Here is a 23,305-nt window from a genome sequence, read left to right as displayed (position 1 = left end):
GGTCAGCTTCAGGTTTTGCAGGCCAATCCTGTTCTCTGATTTCTTCAGACGTCATACTTGTCTTCTTCCTGCAGACGTTGTCTTTTTGTGGCAGTTGTCTTTTAGCAATAATCTATTGACCCATGCATCTCGGAATGTGTCTTTTACGTAATTCTGAGGATTCAATTATTGGTGCAGAAGGTTTGCAAAACTTGTCTTCTAGTGAACGGATCTCTCATGCTGTCCTGAAGATTACTCAGCTTTATTCGTTCTCTTCGTTTGTTGTTGACTTCTATGCTGAGTTCCCTTTTAGTCAGCTTTGTTTTGCAAGACAATTCTTCAGAAGGCTTCTGATGCTGAGTTCCATTTCACTTAGCTTCGTTGAACTTCAGGCTTCAATTCTTTGATACTGAGTTCGATTCTACTCAACTTGTTCTTTGATCTTATGCTGACTTCGTCCTGACTTACTTTTTTATATCTTTTTGTATTTAAGTTTTATACTCAACATTGAACAAACAGATTAGTACAATTAAATCAAAGCACTTAAATTTAATTGTCTCTTAATCATGGATGATTTTGTCAAATCAAAATCTAGTGGAAAGGTGTTTCAACAGTATTTATACCGTAAAAACCTTTATATAGTTCGTCAATTTATCTTTGATTCATGTTTAACGATCTTGGGTATGATTGAATGTGTTTCAATCATTGTTAAATTAACACATGGTGTCTTGTACCACTAAGGCTCCTAATGTTATTGGTTGTAGATGGGTTTTTTTAAAACCATACGGAATCCAGATGGATCCATTGATCGCTATAAAACACGGTTGGTTTCTAAGGTTTTGTCAACGTTCTAGTAATACTTATAGTCCCATGGTCAAACAAGCTGCAATCCAGATCATCTTGTCTATTGTAGTGACCTATAAATAGAGCTTTCAGTTGGATGTCTCTAATACGTTTTTTCATGGATATCTTGTAAAAAAGGTCTACATGGACCAACCACTGGGGTATGTGAATCCCTAGTATTCCGATTATGTTTGCAGCTAATGAGCTCTATAAATGGTTCAAGTAGGTACCGAGAGTCTGGCATGGGTGTCTCACTATTTACACTATTTCTTTTGTTGTCAACAAAGTTTCACAGTTTGCTAGTGCCCCGACCTAGGTTCATTGGGCCGCAGTCAAACAAATCCTACACTACATTCGAGGGACGACCTCCTATGGTATTCAGTTTCTTCCTAGTACAAGTTCCATATGATGGTAGGGTTATTCTGATGCAAATTGGGCCAGTTCGCTGGATGATAGAAAATCAATAAATGCGTTTGTTATCTATCTTGGACCAAATCTAATTCTGTGGTGTTTTTGTAAGCAGCATGTAGTTGCCCGCTCTTTAATAAAGGCAACATATTGGGCATTGTCAACTGCATCGTTGGACATCCTGCGATTACAACAACTTCTCACTAAAATTGGCTTTCTAGTTCTTTCCCCAACTCCGTACGACAATTTGAGTGCTACATATCTTACCATGAATCCTATTTTTTTCACTCCAGTAGCAAGCACTTAGAAATTGAGTTTCATTTTATTAGGGATTATGTTGCTCGCAAGCGTCTTCACGTGTGCTATGTGTGTTCCTCTAGCCAGACCGTTGATGTACTGACAAAGGCTTTATCATAAGGCCAGTTTCAAGATTTGAGAGCCAAGTTGACACTCGTTCCTACCCGTGCTCAACTTTGCGAAGGTGTGATAGACTATATTTATGGTTTGAAAGTCCTAGTCCAATACGTTTAGGGTTGGGTAGTTTTCCTTACAAACTTGTATTTGTTTCCTCTTCTAGTTAGAATTTCTCCTTGTGCGTATATATACTCTTGTTTGTACTCTTGAATATCATTATTGAATATACAGTTATTCACTGTTTTAGTATGGACCCGGTTCAATGGGTCTTACTAATAAAATAACAACAATCGTGTAATTTTGTTCTTTACACCAATCGACCATTTCCCAATAAAGTGGTATATGCATTTTATTTTACATATTGAGATCCATTACATTCAAGCCACTATAAAACTTAGTGGTGATAAAAGTACACACGATCCGATTACACGACACGAAATCGACACACAATTTTAGTGTTTGACTTTAGTTAGTAGGTAATATGTTGTTTTTAGATTGACACACAAATTTTTAGGTTGGGTTAGGTTGCATTGCTCACCCAAAAAAGATACGAATATTTAAAATTATTAAAATATTCTCCCCTCTTTTTACATGTTACCTTTATTAATAAAGGTAATAAAATTACAATTATTACTTTCAAACATGACTCAAAAATCTCCTATTGATAACTGTGTTTATGAACTCGGGGTAGAAGGTCCGAACGTCTTGATGGATCTTCCTGATTGAATCTATAAAACAGAACCAATAGTTAGAGGGGCCGAGGTCTGGCAAACCCGCTCTGATACCTAAATTAGTAGGTGCTTTAGGAAGGGTCGAAGAATAAGGACTAGTTATGAGTTATTGAGTTAAGGTACCATAGGATGTGGCTATATTTGTCTATATATAAGGTTGGGCCAAATCCCTTGCTTTTCAGGAACCCTTTATGCATTAGGAGTTTGGTTCTAGGAGAAGTCCTCCATAGTAAGGAGTCTTTGATCTAGCCGCATGAGAGTTCCTTTTTGGAAAGGATACGTTCACGAAAGCTTTACTACGGATCCGAAAGTTTGTTTTGAGACACGTGGTAGATGATCCTAGGGCTCCTGAGGTGCCACATGTCGATATTATTTTGTACGATATCATCTATATTGTTCTAAACATATTACATGACCTCCAACATAATATTATTAGAGGACTTTTGAATGCTTAGTGTTAACGTATTAATCCAAAAATGACATAAAATATTTAAAATTTGTACCATATCCTTCTATATTTTTAAAGGGACAAATTACAAAAACAATGCTCGTGGTTTGCCCTATTTACAAATAGAGGTATGTGGTTTAAAAGTTTGCAAATAAAGGTATATGGTATGTTTTTTTACAAAACAAAGTATTTGAAATTACACTATTATGTTTTGATGACAATCAAGAGTATTTTTATTTTTTTAAATTACATTTATATATTGATATAACACTGAGTGCAAAATCAAATTGCAACTGTATAAATGAATTTAAATATCAATTTAGTATATAAACCATCAAATTAGTAAAAAACGTAGAATGTACATTATATAATTTATTGTTTCGATGGAGGGAGTTGTTTTTTGGGGGACTGTGTTTTGTCTATATGTAAAAATGAATTTTTAAAAATAAAAATGCATTTGGTTGTATTCAGAACGTAATTAATTGTAATACTTTATTTTGTAGATAAAACAAACCACAAACCTCTATTCGCAAACTTTTAAACCACATGCATCTGTTTGCAAATTAGACAAACCACAAGCATTTTTTTCGTACTTTTCCCTTTTTAAAAGTCATTACTAATATACGTACATAATAAAATTACACGTGACCCACATGGTTTGTTTTGTAACAAAAATACTACATAGACCAATTTATAAGGTCGGTCACTACGCGTCCCCGCTTAAGCGAGGGTCTGGGGAGGGGTCCCACCACAAGGATGTACTGGGACAAGCCTTCCCTAGCCAATATTTTGGTAAGAGGCCGCTCTTAAGACTCGAACTCGTAACCTCTCAGTCACACGACAACAACGTTTACCGTTGCGCCAAGTCTTGAAGAGAAAGAACTCAAACCCGTGACCTCTCAGTACATAGACCAATCTATAAAAACGTAAAATCAATTGGTTGTACTTGAAATTAACCCTTTATTATATTAAATCCCTCATCAAATATTAACTAGTCAAACCCTATATATATATATATATATATATATATATATATATTTGAAAGAGTCGTTAGGATACAGTTAGATTAGAGACATAGGATAATAATTGAGAAACGTTGACCAAGTCTTGAAGAGAAAGAAAGAACTCTCAACTGGGTTTCTTCTATGAAGTTGCAGTTCAACATACTTGGCAACATGGAAGAGTTGCCTTTATTGACTACTAATTTAATCCAAACCCCAAACATTTCCTTAATTTTGTCTGTATGATCAGATTAGATCCTTGTCGGTGTCAACTCCTTTCATTTTCATCCCTAATCTCTTATATATATACGCCTTCAAAAACACACACATAAATATATACTGTATTATCAGCTCCATTAATATTATTTACAAAGAAAAGAAATTGATTCTTGTTTCTGTGATAATGTCTGTTTTAGCAAGAACAGGAAGACATAAACAACGTTATCAGGATCATCTTAGGCTTGTTGCTGGGTATGTTTTAAATTCCTTTTCTACTCCTATCTTTTTCATACATATACTGGGATACAGTGACGGATTCAGGATTTACTGATAAGTGTGAGCGTCTGTGGTGATTTCTCGTGATTTATGAATGTTAAATTGATATTTGTTGGTGTTTTATATAAACAAAAATAAAACCCCTACACAGTTTTCATGAATTTTCGGCGTTTTTCGATAACCAGTGGTTGCTTAAGCCCCCTAGCTCCTGGGAGCTAGGGTGAGTTTGACTCTACTGGTTGTCGAAAAACGTCTAAAATTTCATAAAAATTGTGTATGAGTTTTAATTTTGTTCATGTAGAAACACTAAAAAAATATCAATTTAGCACTTATAAATCACGAGAAACTACCACAAACACTCGCTTATGAGTGAATTCTGAATCCGTCACTCTATATATATATATATATCTCGTTGTTCATATGATTAATTAATTTGTAGTGGTCTCTCGTGATTTATGAGTGCTGAATTGATATTTTTTAGGTGTTTACATTAAAAAAAAAAAAACCCTCTACACAGTTTCCATGAATTTTTAGCGTTTTCTAACTACCAATAGATGCTCAAATCCCTGGCTTCCCTTGAATCCGTCCTTGCAAGAACGGATCCGAGGGGAGCTAGAGCTAGTTTGACACTACTAGTTGTTGAAAAACGTCTAAAATTTCATGAAAATTGTGTACGGGTTTTAATTTTGTTAATGTAAAAACATTAAAAAAAATTATCAATTTAGCACTCATAAATCACGAGAAACCACCACAAACATCCTCCTGTCAATGAATACACGCATGCAACTAGTTTCGTGGGCAAATTACATACATGGTATACAATTTTTGTCATTTTTCACACTCTGGTGTACAACTTTCAATTTTGCACATAAAATTATACAATCTTTTGGTGACTTACCAATAAAGTGTACAGTCAGTAATTATGACAGGTCAACGCGAAGTCAACACACCACATCAACAATTTGACCTCTCTAAAAGTCAAAATTGCTGGCGTGGTGTGTTGACTTTACATGGACCGGTCAACTTTTGCTTTTTAAGGAGGTCAAATTGTTGGTGTAATGCGTTGATTTCGCGTTGACTGGTTGTACTTCACCAAAAGATTATAGAGTTTTGTGTGCAAAATTAAAAGTTGTATAAAAAATACAAATCTTATTTCGTAGAAAAAATCTAAATACATATATATCGATGTTCATATGATTAATTAATTTGTGCTGAAAATGAAACAGGTGCATTCCATACAAAAGAGTTGAGGATAAAACTTGCAGAGCGGAGGAACGTTTACTTGTTCTCATGATTTCAACACCAAAGCGCAATGATCTTGTCTTTCCAAAGGTACTGTATATGAAATTGCACATTTTATTGTTAAAAATGTAGAGTAGTAAACTTCGACTCGTCAGAAAATTAACAAGTTCGAATTTCAAGCTTGATTTGAGCTCACAATTCTGTGCGAACTTGCCTCGTTAAGAAAATTATTTATTCATAAGCTGCTTGCGAGAAGTTCGTTAATTCTATTTATGAACTTTTGTTTATGAGCAGCTCATTAATTCGGTTGTTAAATTTTGTTTGAGACCGAATCGTTAATTAAGCAAGAGGGTGGAAACTTCCGTGTCCGTGTGGTGTCAAATTCCGAGTGTCAAAAACACGAACACGACACTTCGTGTCAAAAGCTCAAACCCAAACACGGCCTGCTCTTAACACGAACAACACGACACAAGTTTTGTATAGAAATAGATAAAAAAAAAATGTTAATTTGACATGATTTGACCTGTTGACACGAAAAACACGATACTATACAAGTTTTTCGTTTAAATACCTAAGCATGTTAACTCGACATGACCTGACCTGCTGACACAACCCAATTCCTAATACAACCTGACCTATTTGAAGAATCTAAAGGATTCCAAACCACTCAAATTTTTTCGTGTCATTTTTGTATTTTTCAGGCTGACCCGAACATGACCCGAATTTTTTAGTGTCATTTTTTGGTTGATCTGAAAATGACTCATTACCTACTAAGTTCAACATTAACACTAAAAATCCGAGTCGTATAATCGGTCGTGTCACTTTGCCGCGTTCAAAGTTCGTGAATAAGTAAACAAATTGTTTATGAACATTTGTAATTGAATTTGTTTACGAGCTTATATATTCACGAATCTATGCCGAACCAAGTTCCGCTTTGCTCAATCTCGGCTCATTTATAAATCGAATCCAATACTATCGAGCTTTTATTTGGCCGAATGTCAGCTGTTCATAAACGGCTCGGCTAATTTACAATCCTATTAATTAAGTAGAAATAGAAAGAAAACTCATTTATTATTATTTTGAAAGGGTGGATGGGAAGACGATGAGAGCCTCACTGAAGCTGCATGTCGTGAAGCCTATGAAGAAGCTGGAGTTCAAGGAGTTATTAGTGTAAGTTAATTAATGGGTAAATTACACCCATGGCCACTGAACTTTACCCCTTTAACATTGTGTTTACTGAATTTCAATTCTTAACAGTATGCCACTGAACTTTATGTTTTCTTTTTTAACACGGGTGACCACTCAACGTCTCAAAACAACCGTTGACGGCCTCAAAATAAAAAATTCAAAGAGTTAATTATATTCTAAGGAACTTTAATTCTTAAAAAATTTCGTTTGGAGGTAAACGTAGTTTCATAGTAAATGTCGTTCTGAACAACTTTAATTCTTGAATATTTTCATTTTGAGGTCGTTAATGGTCATTTTGAAGAATTAGTTAAAGTTCAGTAGTTACCAGTGTTAAAAAATATAACGTTCAGTGGTCATATAGTTAAGAACTAGTTTTTCACCCGTGCGATGCACGGATTCATCTTACTATATGGATATTAACAAAAATATAATTTAATAATTACAATTAATGATATAAAGGTGCTATATAAATTAAATATTATTATTTTATTTTCACATTTAATTTAAATAATCTTTTTATAGATAAATATAATAATATAATTAAAATTAAAATTAATATATAATATATTATATATTATTTTTTATCAGTAAAAGTTGAAGAACTAAAGTTGCTTAAAATATCATTTAGATTCTGTAGAACTCTTAGATATAGTACGGATAAAATAATCTTTTTATAAATAAATATAATAATATAATTAAAATTAATATATTATATATTATATTATGTTTTTTATCAGCTCCATCGTTACTGTTTTATATTATAATATATAGATATGCATAGAATTAGAGAGATTTTAGGGATTAATTTAAATTATGTAGAACTTTTAGATATAGATATGCAGAGAATTAGAGAGATTTTAGGGATTAATTTAAATTCTGTAGAACTCTTAGATATAGTACGGATAAAATAATCTTTTTATAAATAAATATAATAATATAATTAAAATTAATATATTATATTATATTATGTTTTTTATCAGTAAAAAATGAGGAAGTAACACATCAGCTCTATCGTTACTGTTTTATATTATATATAGATTGAAGTTCAGTGGCCATAATGTTAAAATGAGTAAAGTTCAATGGTCATGGATGTAATTAATTAATTAATTCCCTCTTAATTAACTTTAATTTACTTTAAAATTAATGATTTTGAATTAATTAATTAATTAATCATGTTTTGAATTAAAGTTAATTAGAATTATGATAATTAATGAACAGGAAATTCCACTAGGAGTGTGGGAATTTAGAAGCAAGAGCAATGAGAATAGCAGCAGCAAGGTTGGATGCTGCAAAGGTTATATGTTTGCATTACAAGTAACTCAAGAGCTACACCAATGGCCAGGTCTCTCTAATTACAACAGAATATGGGTTAGTATATAGCTATAACATCAACTTAATTAATATTATAATTAACCCAATTACTCGTTTCGAGGGTAAATTATTAGAAGCACTCAGTCTCCATATCAAATGGAGGACCTTCCATACATATTTTGACACGTGTAACATGAACCCACACATATTATAAGAGGCCCCACTATTTTAATTATTACGTGGGGTCACAATACACGTGTCCAAATGTGAATTGGAGATCCTTCGAATGATATGGAAGACCCGGTGCTTAATATAAGAACTCTGTTTCGAGACTCGTCGTATACCTCTTTTAATGTGAATCTTATTCCGATCAAAATTTGAGACTTAACTTAATCATTCAAGCCAATCTTAGAATTGATTAATACTAGAGGTGGTAATTATCTGGTTAGTGTCAAAATGAGTCAACTCTAATCCAATTGGGTTATTGTCGATTTCGTGTCATGTTGTTGGGTCCATATAATTTTACCATATTAATGGTGACTTTTAAAAATAGAAGGATATGATACTATTTTTAAATATTTTGTCATTTTTTGATTAAGATGTTAACACTAGTCATCCCACAGTCCGTTAATATCATGTTGGAGGTCATATAATGTGTTTATAACAATATATATAGGCGGTCTGAACTATGGGTTGTGACTAAGTTGGCAATGCATGCTAAGTCTGTGGGAAGAGATTTCATGTTCAATTCCGACTGGATACATCCCAGAGAAGGATATAGTATTTGATTAGATTTATAAAATAACAATTTTTATTTTTTTATTTTTTTTATAAGGAATAGCTTTTTAGTTAATTGTAAAATCATCAGATTTTATATATGGATAATTTGTAAAGCTAGTCTTTTTAATTATTGAATACGTTCCATTTTGAGGTAAATAGTCACTACAATAATTTTTGACAGAATTTCTAAGTTTGCAAACCGCAAAATCCACGTACGTCTATTTGTAAATTTTTAAACCACTGAACTGTCTTTGTAAATCGGTCAAACCACATGATTTGTTTTTATATTTTATTTAATCTAACAAAATTATATTTCTTAAATCCACAAAACACGCGTTTTTTCTTTAACATTACTCATATCTTTATATCGAAAGAACAAAGTACAAATACCACAGGATTGTGTTTTTAGCGAAAAATACCACAGATATCCATCAGCAAATCGGTGAAACCACGTGACATCTATTTGTGATTAACCCTAATATATATTAGTTATTGTTGTGATTAATTAAATAATTAGTATAAACTTTTTAATTAGTGTGAAAAAATATGTTAATCATGATTAATGAAAAATGCAGGTGGAGATAGATAAGGCATTTGAGGTGTGCAGATATGAATGGATGAGAGATGCTCTTAAAAGTTTTATGAAATCAGTTTCAGACACAGAGACAGAAGTTGAGCATCAGATGATGTTAATGTCATCTACTTCCAGTTATTTGGGAAATAATAGCAGTTGCTGTCCTACTCCTCAATCACCTATTTTAACATCTTCTCCTAATTTCTTGGAACTTTAGTTAGATTTTAATTACTTCTATCATTTCATTTGTACAGTTACTTCTCCATTGTATTAATTAATTTGTTTTCCAATAAAAATGAATAAATACTTTAACGTTTTAAAGGAAATACAAGCGTCTGTTTGGCTATTTGCTGTTTTTATTTCTGTTTGTTTTTAGAAAATGGTGATTTTGGAAAAAGCAGAGACTGCATTTTAAAATGAAAGGCAAACATGAAGTGAAAAGTAGGTAAAAATACACCCTCTTATGGCGCGCTTGTTCTAGCTACTGTTTGTTGTTGGAAAAAGTAGCTTTTCCAAAAAGTAGAGATTCTCTACTTTTATAAAAGGCTATTTTCATGTGTAAAAGACAAACAATAGGTCATTAACCAAACACAACTCTCCATTTCAAAGTGAAAAGACAAATAAGAGTCTGAAAATGAGCAACCAAACACCCTCTTAGTGTTAACGTATGAAATGATACAAATTTAACATTAATGTTTCCAAGCAAGATCATTTTTAGTCATGTGTTATCGAAAAATAGAAAAAAAAAACTAGTTTGACTGGTATTTAACTGTCACTTCAAATCTTCTAAATATCAATTATGTATAAGACATTTAGTGTATTACTAACAACATTATAAAAATTATGTTAAAATGATAAAAACTAAAGCTGCTACATAAAAGTTAACTAATCACAATTTTTTGGTTAACTGTTTAAAATATAAGAAACCCAACTAAAAATATACTAAATTGTTTTAATTTATCGACAAATTGTTTGGAAGGTCCAATATAACAGTTAAATAACAGTCAACTAATAGTAATTATAAGTGATTTGAAGTTTGCAGATATGAGTGGTTTAATGTCATCTACTACAGCTCCCACTTATTTGAGAAATATTAATAGCAGTTGCTGTCCTATGTTGGAGATTTTGGTAAAATGGCTCTTTACCCTTTCCTTGTCTTTTGTGACTTTAAGTATCCCAGATGGAAAACTTTTGAGTTGGTTGAAGGATTTATATTAGGTTGGGCCAAAAAAGTTATTAAATTGTGTTTAGTGGGTTTTATAAAATAAACCATACGCGCGCGCTCGCTTGTTTGTTCACGCGACGCCCGACTTACCCGACCCGACTTCGATCGGACTTCCAAATTGCACCAAAATCTGCGGTAATTTATTCTGTTCCCTCCTTCGTACTTACACTCAATCACCTATTTTAACATCTTCTCCTAATTTCTTGGAACTATAGACTTTAATTACTTTTATCATTTGTACAGTTACTTCTCCATTATATTAATTAATGTGTTTTCAAATAAAAATGAATAAATCCCTCTTTTATTCTTTAATGTAGACCTGACAATTTCATGTTTGAGTCGTGTTCGTGTCGTATCATTCCGGGTTTGTGTTAAAAAGAGTAAACTCAAACCTAACCTAAAAACTTTCATGTCATAATCGTGTTAACGTGTTCGAACCATCGAAAAGTCCGTTATCATGTTAGGGAGTCATGTAATTGGCTTATAACAATTTAGGAAGTTCGGATCCTATCTGCAAGTAATAATTATAATTTTATTATCTTTATTAATAAAGTGACGTATAAAAATGCGAGAGAATATAACAGTAATTTTAAATATTCGTATTATTTCGTGTCGTTTTCGGGTTAACATATCAATACTAACCCAACCTAAAAATTTATGTGTCAGTTTCGTGTCAACCTAAAAATGGCACATTATCTACCAATCTAAACCCAAACACTAAAATTCTTTCGTCATGGCTTCACTAATTAAATTAGGGGTAGGGGGTGAAATTTAGCTCTATCTAACATTTTAAGATTAGTGCAGATTTAAATATAACATATAAAATGTTATAAATTTAACCCTAATATTTTCAAGTAAGATCAATTTTAGCCTTTAGCTATCAAAAATTTGAAAAAAATGATTTGACTGTTATTTAACTATCACATCGGCCCTTCCAAACAAGTTTGTCGATAAGCTGAAACAGTTTCGTACATTTTTTGTAACTATATTAATAACACAGTAAATATTTTAGACGGTTTGACAAAAAAAAATTGTGATTAAACTTATATGGATCAAATTTAGTTTTTAGCATTTTAACAGAATATTTTTAATTTCGTTAAATATCAGTCAAACCAGTTTTTTCAAATTAAAATTTTTGATAACATAGGGTAAAATTGATATTGCTTTGAAATATTAAGGTTAAATTTACACAATTTCTTCCTTTAAGATTAAATCTGCACTTCCCTTAAAACACTAGAACAAAATTTTGGTTTTGATCCCTAGTTTTTATCATTTGTACAACTATTTTTCCATTTGTATTAATGAATTTGTTTTTTTTTTCATAAAAAAAAATTAATGAATTTGTTTTCAAATAAAAATGAATAAATCCATCTCTTATTCTTTAATGTCTATATTAATCAATCAATTACATGCTTTCATCATGGCTTCACTAATTAAATTATATATAAAAAAATAAAGTAATAAATAATAAATAAAAATTACTATCTAAATAGGATCTATTCGGAAAGCTCGCAGTTGGCTCAAATCCGATAACTTATCTCGATCTCTATTCATTATGATTGCCTTCTGGCAGTCAATGGCATTAATAAACTACCATCTTCTTTTATAATTATGAGATTGTCGAAGGTTGTTTAGTTATTTTAAAAGATTTCAGCAATTACCCTTTAGCTTTCGTAAAGAGTTCAACAAACATGGCAGCTCATATCTTAATCGCAGTAGTTAGTTCAAAGTTTGTCCGTAGAGAGAGGACATGTCCACAGGTTCCTTAACATGTAAGATCAATACTAACTCGATAAAACGATAACTAAACAAAAAAATATGATGTTTTTTCTTCACCATCTATTTTGCAAGCTCACCAATACCATGAAGGCTAAAAATGCTTCATTTAATCTCAGATCATGAATATAGATGTTAAGTTGATGGTCAAGCTCAAATAGCTCAAAACTAGAAAAATCTTCTGTATATAACTTAGCAAGATCGGGTAGTCAATCACGATCAAAATTAGCAAAAGAATTTGATTCTTTTGAAGGATCGAGACAATATATGCACAAAAATAATTCACAAGTTGATTTAGTAAAACGATTCTCCAATTCTTGAGCAATAACATCAATAGCATAACATTGTACAAATTAAAAACAATTCAAAATACAACAAGGTTATCTATTTATAATTATCTTATTAGATAGAATGAAGAAAACAAAGTTCCTATGTAAAAAAGATATCTACACGAAAACGATGGAGATAAGTCTTTTGTTCTCCATCAATAAGCTGTCTATCACAACTTGAAATCATTTTTTCCATATAAGGTACATGTATATGTTGTGCATGACAAAATTGAGTGATTTCTCTCAACTACTTTTCCGAACCATCTTTCTTATATGCTTGCAAGCCGTTTTTCATCAATCAGCTTCATCCGAGAAAACAAAACAGAATTACCTCTGATTCAGTGACTTCAGGACCCGAACGGTACAGGATGCTTTCTCCAAACCAAATTCATCTTGGAGCAGGTTGCCTAAAAGGTTGATAAGCAGATTTAATAGAATAAATCCCTGAGTTAGAGCCTTTCTAGGAAATACAATCCATACAAATATCCATAGGCGATAGGTGCTAAGACACCGAGGGGTTCTGGAACTTAGGCTCACGACTCAATGCAAGGAGCGCGCATGAGGAACACGAGGCGCAGAAAATAAAAATAAAATATACTCTTTTACTAGTTAAATCATAAACCAAAGGGTCAAACTGGTACCTGAAAAAAAAAATTGTCCAAAAAAAAAAAGGACGGCCCGGTCGCACTACGTGTACTAGGGGCAAGCCTTCCCCTGCCAATTTATTTGGCAAGAGGCCGCTCCTAAGACTCCAAACAGTGAAAATTCCAAGAATTAAAATTGTCTAGTACTACCTTTATTATGGAACCAATTTTAATTTTTCAAAATCATCATTTTCGAAGCTTTCTCCCTCTAAAACATTCATTTTCTCTCTGCTCACCAAACAACACTTAAATGACTTCAAAATTAAAAAGTTGAAGAATTAAAGTTGCTTAGAACATCATAAGTCTTTGAATTTTTCAATTTTGAAGTCGTCAACGCTCATTTAATTTTAAGATCCTTGATTTTAGCAAAACAAAAAAGCTCAGTGACAGCTTGGACAAATTTTTTTTCAGGTACCAGTTTGACAATATGTAAAAGTACAGAGTTTTTTGGACTTTACCCTAAACCAAAAAAACACACTTATGACCACACATACACAAAACAAAACCACATAAAAACATAGTACTAAATCATAATTGTCAAAAACATCAAATTAAGTTCATACTTCATAGAGACATTAACATATACTTAACGTCTTAACCTAAAATAACTATAACTAATGCTACTAAACTAATAATCATTCATTGTCAGTAAAAAAGAACATGTCTGTGTTTCTTCTTCACTTTGTGTCTCACGAAGTTTGTTTTGCCTGGAGTGGAAGAGACTTTATGTGACTTCTCCTAATCTTTCTCTATTTTTTATATATTTTTAATTATGACGGAGACTCTTGATATTCTTATTTAAATGGTCTAATATATTCCCACTAAGTTGTCAAAAAACTGCAACTAACCCCTGAACTTGCTTATTTGAAACAAATAAATAAGCCCTCAAGTCGCTTTTAAATGTTGTTTTGGGTTTAGGAGTTACTTAGCGACTTGAGGGTTTATTTGTTCCAAATAAGCAATTTGAGGGGTTATTTGTTCCAAATAAGCAACTTGAGGGGTTATTTTCTCCAAATAAGCAGGTTGAGGGGGTTAGTTATAATGTTTTGAAATTTAGGGGTCAATTGCAGTTTTTGAACAACTTGAGGGGGCTGGAGATGTATCAGGCCTATTTAAATTAAGGGTTAAGATTAATCTTATTTAAGTTAGATTAGAGAAAACTGTAAAAATTAAAAAAAAAAAAACTAAGTAAAAACCACCAGGCGCACCAGGCTCCCAAGCGCGAGCGAGGTGCACAAGGGAGTGCTTTTTGTACATAGCCTCCTTTTCTAGGTTCAAGGCTCAAGACCCTGAGCCTTGACTGTCGAGGAGCGCCTTTAACAACTATGAATATATGATACACCACATTGTGAAATAAGTCTTACTTGGGACGTTTTGCAAGAGGAAAGGATACCCTTTGAGGAGTAAGAGTAGTAGTTGTAGTGAGTGGGATTTCTGGTTTTGGTTGTTGAGATGAGGAGGAGTTTGGATCAGCAATTTCTTCATCCTCTTCTTCTTCTGTTTCTTCAACAGCCTGCTTCTTTGGTATTATTTCTAGTTGGTAGTTTGCTCTAATCAGTGTGTCCTGCTCTTGTGGGAGTAGGATTCCAGGGCCACCACCTACTCTCTTCTTCGGCATTGGGATTTTGTTCCTGCTTCTAGCCAGCTCTAGTAAAACCTAACAATTTGTAATTTCAATTTATCAGCACCACTGAAAGTGATATGATTGTCTCTTATTTAGCTAGTTTAAATTCGGTTTTAATACATCAAGAGCCCCTGAACTTGTCCCAAAAGCTTGATTGGCTCCTTAAACATACAAAAGGCCTAATACACAAATAACCCCTGAACTTGTCCAAATGTTGCAACTGCCCCCTCTAACTTTCAATTATAACAACTTACCCCTTAAACTTGTCCAATTGTAAAACATAACCCCAAATTGAGAATTTTTTTATCCCGTAATTGAAGCAACCGTAAAAACGTTTCCTCGGATTCGTATCACACCAAAGATCTGATTATCACACTCCACCCATGAACTTGCTTACACTGATCCATTTTCCCCCCTGAACTTGTTTAAAATGATATACATTTCAATTTGTCTAAATCTGTAAAAAATTCAAAACTTAAGAAATAAAGGCCTTATTCGTGATTCTAAGTGTATAAAACAAAATAACTTTCTGTTTTGTATATGTTTATGACATTTTTATAGATTTAAGAATTTAATCATGATAATTTAAGCAAGCTTAGGGGCTAATGAGACACATGTAAGTTCAGGGGCCAATCAAGCTTTTTGGACATATTCAAGGTAACTGATGTATTAAGCATTTAAATTCACTTGCAGCAGTTTTAAGGAGTGCCTATGACTATGTAAGGATAATTCATCACAAAAATGGAACCAAAATCGCAACTTTAAATGTAGAATACAATGATAAGACCATAGTTGTTAAAGGCGCACTATGGCGCTAAGGGGTCCTGGAACCTAGGCTCATGTTCTCTGAACTTTACTCATTTTTATGGTATGGCCACTGAAGTTTAAAATGTAACATAAAAGCCACTCAACTTTACACTTTTTAACATTTATAGCCACTAAACTTCAATCAACGCCTCAAAATAACCATTGACGACCTCAAAATAAAGAATTCCAAGAATTGATAATATTCTAAGAAACTTTAATTCTTTAAAATTTTCATTTTGAGGTTATTTAGGTGTTGTTGGGTTAGAAGAGACAAAGTGAATTTCTAGAGAGAGAAAGCTCTAGAAATTGTGATTTTGGATCATAAAGAATGTGGTTTCATGGTAAATGTCATCCTAAACAACTTTAATTCTTGAATATTTTCATTTTGAGGTCGTTATCATCCATTTTGTGGCGTTAGTTAGTGTTTAGTGGCCATAATGTTAAAAAGTGTAAAGTTGAGTGACTTTTATTTATGTTTTGAAGTTTAATGGTCATACAGTGAAAATGAGTAAATGATGTAATTTACCCTTTGTAATTTCAAATGTTAAGGATAATCCACATTCAAAATGGTACGAATAAATTCTTATTTAGCTAGTTTAAAAAGTCGTCATTAATATACGTACATAGTAAAATTACACGTGATCCGAAAACACGACACGAAATCGACACTAACCCGATTAGGCTAACACGATTTTGACACGGAAGTTTTTGGGTTGGGTTAGTGTTGACTGATTTTGACACTAATCTGAAATTGACATGACACGAACTCGATAATTGCTACCTCTACTTTCAATGTAGAATACAATGATAAGACAGCTCTATAAAAAAAAAAAAAGGGCGGCCCGGTCGCATTACGCGTCCCCGCTGAGCGAGGGTCCGGGGAGGGGTCCCACCACAAGGGTGTATTGGGGGCAAGCCTTCCCTTGCCAATTTAATTGGCAAGAGGCCGCTCCTAAGACTCGAACCCGTGACCTCTGGTCACACGGCAACAACGTTTTACCGTTGCGCCAAGGCTCGCCCTCTAAGACAGCTCTATAATACCAAAAAAAAATTGCAACTTACTTCTCTTGGTGGTGGTTGTGAGAAGCTGAAATTGACTTTTGACTGAATAGCCAGCTTGAGATCATCACAATCAACTGTAGATTTGCCGGCGTGTTCTGAGTAAACCTGTGCATCAGTTAGAACATCAGCAACATAACGATGCCATAGCTCTAGAAACTGGTGCATAACGCGAGGTTCATAGTCGTCCACACCCATTGATTTAAGAAGTGTTTTGACAATCTTTGCATCTCTTGGCAAGTTCTCATCTCCTTCAGCCATTCTCTGCACAGGAGGGTCCAGTACCCAATTTAATAGCCAACATTAGACATCTGAAGACTGAACATGCTTTATTTAACATAATGGATAAGTGGTTGAAAATTATCTTGACATGATTAATCATTAATGAAAAAGATTAACAAAATGATAATTAATAAAGTTCCAAAAGAATAATGCTAATTAATGATTGAAAACGGTTTTGACATGATTAATCATTAGATGGAAATGTAAAAATCCACACAATGGATAATGTGATTCCAAGCCGGACGGTAAAGGCTGCCAAGAAGACAAACAAGTATGACAAATCAGGCCAATTAGAGGATTGGAAAAGCAAATGAGCAAGATGAGTAATTTGCGGCTGAAAGCGACTTAACTGAACTTTAGGCTTTTCTCAAAAATAGGTAAAAGGCTCCTGGGAACAACTCAATAACTATGTTGCAAGGAAGTGGAAACGAAATCTGAAATGGAAACGGTAATGGAAATGGAAAAAAAACTAAAACGGAAACGGAAACGCTAATGAAGAAGAGTTTCCGTGCAATATAGCTCAATAACAATCAAAATGACCATGCTTTATTCACTAGCAATATCTCCTACAACAAAATCACAAGTTATGGAGAGGCTGAAAATTTATAAAAGAGGTGCTTGGTAAAATTGGGCTGTTGAAAGAGCATAAGCATAAAAGGAGCTATAGCATGAAAAAGAAATCATAAATCACAATAGTGACAATATTTGAGCGAGTTCGATTTAGCAAAAGAAAAGTAATCTCTGGTTTCCTTTAGTTTTATAAAACAAAACTCATAATTGACAATATTAGATTGAGTCTTATAACCTTGAGCTCTTAATTCATATATTAAAAGGATAACAGCCGAGTTTAACCCTAACATTTCAACCAAAGTGCAGATTTAGCCATAAAGTATGAAATTGTGTAAATTTAACCCTAATATTTCCAAGCAAGATCAATTTTAGCCCAACGCTATCGAAAATTTGAAAAAACTGGTTTGAATGTTATTTAACTGTCACATTGGACCTTCCAAATAAGTTTGTCGATAAGTTGAAGCAATTTCGTATATTTTTTGTTGGTTTTTTTGTAAATATATTAATAACATAATAAAATATTTTAGACAGTTCGACAAAAAAGTTTATGATTAACTTATATGTATCAGACATAGTTGTTAAAAGCGCGCCTCGAGCAAGGCTCAAGGTCTTGTGCCTTAAACCTTGAAATTGAGGCGCTGTTCAAAGGCTCTCGCCTTGTGCGCCTCACTCGCACCTTGGAGCCTAGTGCACTTGACAGTTTTTACTTAGGTTTCTTTTACAATTTTTTTTTTTACAGTTTTTTTTAAATAACTGCTTTACTTAGTTAAGACGTTAAGTATATGTTAGTGTCTTTATGAAGTATGTGTTTTTTTTGTTTACTCTTAACTAGTAAAAGAGTATATATTTTTATTTTATTTTATGCGCCGCCTCGTGTTTCTAAGGCGCGCGCCACGCCTTGCGCCTAGAGCCTAGGCTCCACGACCCCTTAGTGCCTTAGTGCGCCTTATGCCTTTAACAACTATGGTACCAGATATAGTTTTTAGCATTTTAAAAGAATTTATATAATTTTGTTAGTAATACGTTAAATATCTTAGAAATAATTGATATTTGGAAGGTATAGCATAACCGTCAAATACCATTCAAACCAGTTTTTTTCAAATTTTCAAAAACCTAAAATTGATTTTGCTTTGTAACATTTCATAAGTTAAAAGCTAAATTTGTATTTCTCTTGAAATGTTAGGGTTAAATTTGGTCCTTATCATGTGTTAAACCAATTGTAATAAATGCTAGAATACTGTACACCTAATTGCAGTTAGTAGAAACAATTATAAGAAAACTCAATCCTAATTCCAAATTAATTTTGAATAATGACATTTTGTCAGCTTGCTGTGAGCTCATCATCTATCAAAAGATCAAATGGAGGTTATTTTTCGAAAAGAAAGGGCACAAGAGTCGAATAAAAGAAGAAATTAAGTAGTGCCGATTAAATTACAGAAAAAGTTACCATAGTTCAGTAATGGAAACTAGCAATTGATCCACAACATTACTATGCACAGCAAAATAGCAATTGAAAGACATAAATGTTTGGAAATTGATAAGAGTTTTGCATACCTTGAATTTGAAGAAATTTTGGTGAGAAGAAGAAGGAAGACAGCCAGACAGACGGGAAGACCTGGTGATAGCCGGCGGTGGACGCTGCAGAGACAGCCGGAGTCGTTGGACGGAAATGGGTTATTATGGCGGGTGCAAAAGAGGTGAAATAAAATTGGGGAGGGGAATTAGGAGTTAGCTTGCGTTGATTTGACGGAGAAAGTGTATCTGTTTCTATGCGCTTACAATTTTATTTGACTAAATTTCAAATTTAGGGTAAATTTCACCTAAACGTCATGATCATTCAACTTTAAAATTTAAAATGAAAGTCATTTAATTTTATATTGTTTTTAACACCAGTTGTCACGGTGAATGTTAAACAACTTTTTTTTACCTTTGACTCTCCTTTTACACCCCTTTTACACCGGTTATCTCTCATTTCCCACTATTTAGAGACAAATGAGTATTTTATGTTTTAGAACAAATCTATCTTTGTAATTATCTAGTTCTCTCTAAAATCATCTACATTCTACTTAGAGAGACTGTCACTGGTTTTAGAGAGAGAACGGGAGAGTTAGAGAGCGAAACAAACCGAGAATAAATAATATAACTGAAAGGGTAAAATGTGTATTTTATGTTTTAGATGGAGGGAAAGGAGAAAGAATCAATGTATAAAAAGAGTCAAAGGTAAAAAAAACTAGTCAATTATCCCACCAATGTTAAAAAGTGTAAAATTGAGTGACTTTTATGTTAAGTTTTAAAGTTTAGTGGTCATAACGTCAAAAAGGAATAAATTCAATGGCCATGGTTGAAATTTATCCTTATCGTTTTATTTTATTTTATTTTTTTTGGTAGAAAAGGAAAAGAAAAAACAAACAACAACAAACTACCCAGGGATTAGCCTAGGGAAGCTAACCTCAATCCTATCTTCTAAAAGAAGAGGAGAGATGAAACTAGGGGAAACAGAAAGGGTAGTAACACCTAACGTCCCCTCATGGCCCGCCGCCGCCAAGCGATCTGCAACTCGATTCTGCTCTCTAAATATTATCCTTATCGTTTTATAGCATACAAAGTAGGTAATTTTAACCATAATCTTTCCAAATAAAATTAATTTTGAAGTAAATAATTTACTCTTATAAGGTTAACTCTTTGGTCATTTTATCTATTATTTTAGATTTTTAACCAAACAAAATTTTGCTTTCAGGACAGTCATAATACGATACAAAATGACCGTATTACTCTATTATTTTCTATCTGTCTATTTATGTGAAATATAATGGTTGCGAATCTAAAAAAATAGATAGGACTAAAAGGTTAACACTGACAAACGATTGAGACTTCATAATGTGTTTTTTTAAAATAAGATGACTAAATAGTAAGCGTTGGAGGTAATATAGAGTGAATCTCGGTAGAGACAAAATCTCGGGGTGTCGCATGGGAGATGCTTTCCTAGTGAAGCAGTTACTCAATATGATGGAAAACGTGGATTGGTGGAAACAACGGGAAGTTACTCCCAACATCTACAAAAGACAGAAATCACGATGAAAAGGACAACTCAACACACACTCAAGTAAAACTCTAGCAAATTATCTCTAGACTTCAGCAATTTAATTTTCTCAGTCATTGCCTTATCTATAATTTTCATTTTTAATTCAAGTTTAAGTTCACTCAAGTTCTCCAGTGCAATTTTATTTTGTTTTGCTCTTCAATCATTTCTGTAAGGTCGGTATTGTTTTGATACTAGTCATTTATGCAACTGTCAATGGATTATGTGATCTTCAACTAAGAAATTCAAATCAGCACTTGAAACAGGATCGAATCTTTTGGAATTTTAGGTCTGTTTGATTTTTACAATCGTTTGTTACTCACTAGTCAGAAAGCGCACTCAAATCAATTTCTTAGTTTGAGAACACTATAATTCTCTGGCACGCTCGCATTTTCCATAAAAGAGTCAAATACCAACTATTAGGGGATGAAGTTTCCCGACGGTTCGAGTAGAAATTAGTCGCGATGCAAAAAGAGATGGATGACGCAAAAGCTGCGCATGAGAGATGACAGACCTCACAACAATTGAGGAAATCCAAGGAGGACATCTAAAACAACCTCAATCACACGGTGGAATCTAGCCAACAGTCCATAAAAACTCTAGAGGAGCGTTCCCGAAGCCACTCCCCCATAAAAAGATATTCCCAATCCAAAACCCCTCCTAGACATAGAGAAAAAAGCAAAAGCCCTAAGAACAGGCGTAGAAACCATTCCAAAGAGCGAAGCAGAAGTAGACGATAATCTCCTCAAAAGCCTCCACTTGATTGATTAGGATAAAACGTATCTCTAACTCTAAAGAGCAAGTGAACTCTATCGTATCAAGTAGTAAATGTTCTGAATAACATTATCCATCCCACAGAGACTAGTATCTAATGCCCTATTCGTACTCGAATTCTATATTATCTAAGGATTGAATTAAGTGCTTCGAGATTGTAACATTAACTACTAATAAATCAATAAAACTAGCAAAACTTATTTGAACAATTAATTAGTTTAAACGAATGAATGGAAGACTAGGATTTAGGATTCCTATGCTAACTCGTACAAATCGATAAGTGTATGTTGTGTGAACTTAAAGGTTAACTCAAGATGGTGATTTTCCATTAGAAAATAGTAACTCTGATCAACAACTTACTAAATCTACCTCAAACACTATTAGGTCGATGCTTGGTTCGGCAAAATCCCTAATAGTGCTTGAAGGCATTAAACACTATGAAAACCAAGGCTAAGTCGTAACCTGGACCACGAAGTCGCACTATCCGGTTAAGGTATATGATTAACTAATATGCTCAATTGACTTTTTTACTTGATTAGGTTTCACAATTCAAATTCTCTACCTAATTACTTGGTTAGGTTTCTTAGGTAGAGGTAAGAATTGTTTTTAGTTAATTCTCGTTTACTCTTACAACACAACCTAAATGCTCATTTAATGATCCCTATTTACTAAACACGGTTCACCGCCATCCTAGCCTATAGTGTTTTAGCTCATGTTTGAGCTAATACACGAAGGCATAATGGAATGGGTCGAATAAGAACTTTTATTCTTGAAGTTTAGGTTTATTAATTCAAGAATAAGATGAAGAAAGGTGGAACTTGAAATCAAATGAATTGAACTTGATTCATAAAAGGTGAAAAAGTAATTAAATGTCAAGTCTGCTTAACTAAACTGATAATGGAATGAAAACAGTAAATTAAACTGAAATATAAAGACAAAAAATAAAACTAAACTAAGACTAAGCATAAATCTACTCTACGGTAATTAATTGATTCCTATTACATAGTTTGAGCTCTTGTTTATAGTGCTTGATGTTGCCTCCTAGTCTAAATAGGTCTTCTGGCCTCTTTAGAGTCGAAATAAAATGATCGGAGTTGGATTCAAATTGGGCTTTCGATAGCTGGAATCATTATAGAAAACTATTTTGGGTCGTTGCTCACCGAGCAACTTGGCTTTCACTGAGCAATGATATAATTTGTGTTGACCCGTGCGTTGACTGCCTACCGGTGCGATAGTGTCGAAGAATGAATGTTGCTCATCGAGCACTATTCACAGTTGCCCTTTTCGTCCCGTTTTACTTTGTTTCTCGTGTGTTTATCCCTGAAACAACTCAAAGCACTCATTAGACAATTAATGGGTAGAAGACACTACTGTTGAAACACCTTTCCACACGATTTTGATTTGACAAAATTATTCTCATGATTAAAACAATTAAATTTAAGTGCTTTGATTTAATTGTACTAATGTGTTTGTTCAATGTTGAATAAGTTGACTAACGAGAACAGGAACTGAGAGTCTATAAAAGAAAGATAGAACAAAGTCAGCATAAGTGAGTCACACAGCAAAAGCTGAGTAGAATACAACTCAGCCTTATAATGGAAATATCTTCTTCAGAAAAGCTTGAAGGTGAAGCCGCTGAGTCAAGCTGAGTAATAATCAAGTCAGCGTCAATGATCCATCAACTTGGAAGACAAGGTCTGACACATTTCTAAAACAAATTAG

At 33.2% G+C, this 23,305-nt stretch overlaps 2 protein-coding genes across 3 annotated transcripts; one reads left to right on the top strand and one right to left on the bottom strand.

Annotated features, from left to right (window-relative positions):
• The first annotated feature begins 4,139 nt into the window (after positions 1–4,139).
• On the top strand, positions 4,140–9,754 carry LOC136207496 (nudix hydrolase 12, mitochondrial-like). The gene is made up of 5 exons (XM_065998746.1): positions 4,140–4,295; positions 5,546–5,651; positions 6,648–6,731; positions 7,968–8,117; positions 9,416–9,754. The coding sequence occupies exons 1-5, from the start codon at positions 4,228–4,230 to the stop codon at positions 9,629–9,631; spliced, it is 624 nt and encodes a 207-aa protein (XP_065854818.1). The 5' UTR covers positions 4,140–4,227; the 3' UTR covers positions 9,632–9,754.
• A 2,965-nt stretch (positions 9,755–12,719) lies between these two features.
• On the bottom strand, positions 12,720–19,486 carry LOC136205182 (transcription initiation factor TFIID subunit 9-like). Of its 2 annotated transcripts, XM_065995677.1 has the most exons (4): positions 19,285–19,486; positions 16,882–17,142; positions 14,753–15,045; positions 12,720–13,151 (listed from the first exon to the last, which is right to left on the bottom strand). In XM_065995677.1, exons 2-4 carry the CDS (start codon positions 17,137–17,139, stop codon positions 13,133–13,135), a joined length of 570 nt encoding a protein of 189 aa, XP_065851749.1. In that variant the 5' UTR covers positions 17,140–17,142; positions 19,285–19,486; the 3' UTR covers positions 12,720–13,132. The 2 variants fall into 2 exon arrangements, with proteins under 2 accessions (XP_065851749.1, XP_065851750.1); XM_065995678.1 differs by lacking the exon at positions 12,720–13,151 and having other exon boundaries at positions 14,749–15,045.
• Positions 19,487–23,305: the final 3,819 nt, after the last annotated feature.

Source organism: Euphorbia lathyris, chromosome 9 (genome assembly GCF_963576675.1).
Source record: "Euphorbia lathyris chromosome 9, ddEupLath1.1, whole genome shotgun sequence".
Taxonomy (NCBI): domain Eukaryota; kingdom Viridiplantae; phylum Streptophyta; class Magnoliopsida; order Malpighiales; family Euphorbiaceae; genus Euphorbia; species Euphorbia lathyris.
This window is presented reverse-complemented; position numbering and strand designations above follow the sequence as displayed.

What these genes read in the sequence shown, in the direction of transcription:
- LOC136205182 (XM_065995677.1), bottom strand. Translation starts at nt 17,139, where the DNA reads ATGGCTGAAGGAGATGAGAACTTGCCAAGAGATGCAAAGATTGTCAAA. An exon ending in CACAACCACCACCAAGAGAA is followed by an intron (nt 15,046 to 16,881) that starts GTAAGTTGCAAT and finishes ACAAATTGTTAG; the next exon opens with GTTTTACTAGAGCTGGCTAG.
- LOC136207496 (XM_065998746.1), top strand. Translation starts at nt 4,228, where the DNA reads ATGTCTGTTTTAGCAAGAACAGGAAGACATAAACAACGTTATCAGGAT. An exon ending in CATCTTAGGCTTGTTGCTGG is followed by an intron (nt 4,296 to 5,545) that starts GTATGTTTTAAA and finishes AAAATGAAACAG; the next exon opens with GTGCATTCCATACAAAAGAG. An exon ending in CTAATTACAACAGAATATGG is followed by an intron (nt 8,118 to 9,415) that starts GTTAGTATATAG and finishes TGAAAAATGCAG; the next exon opens with GTGGAGATAGATAAGGCATT.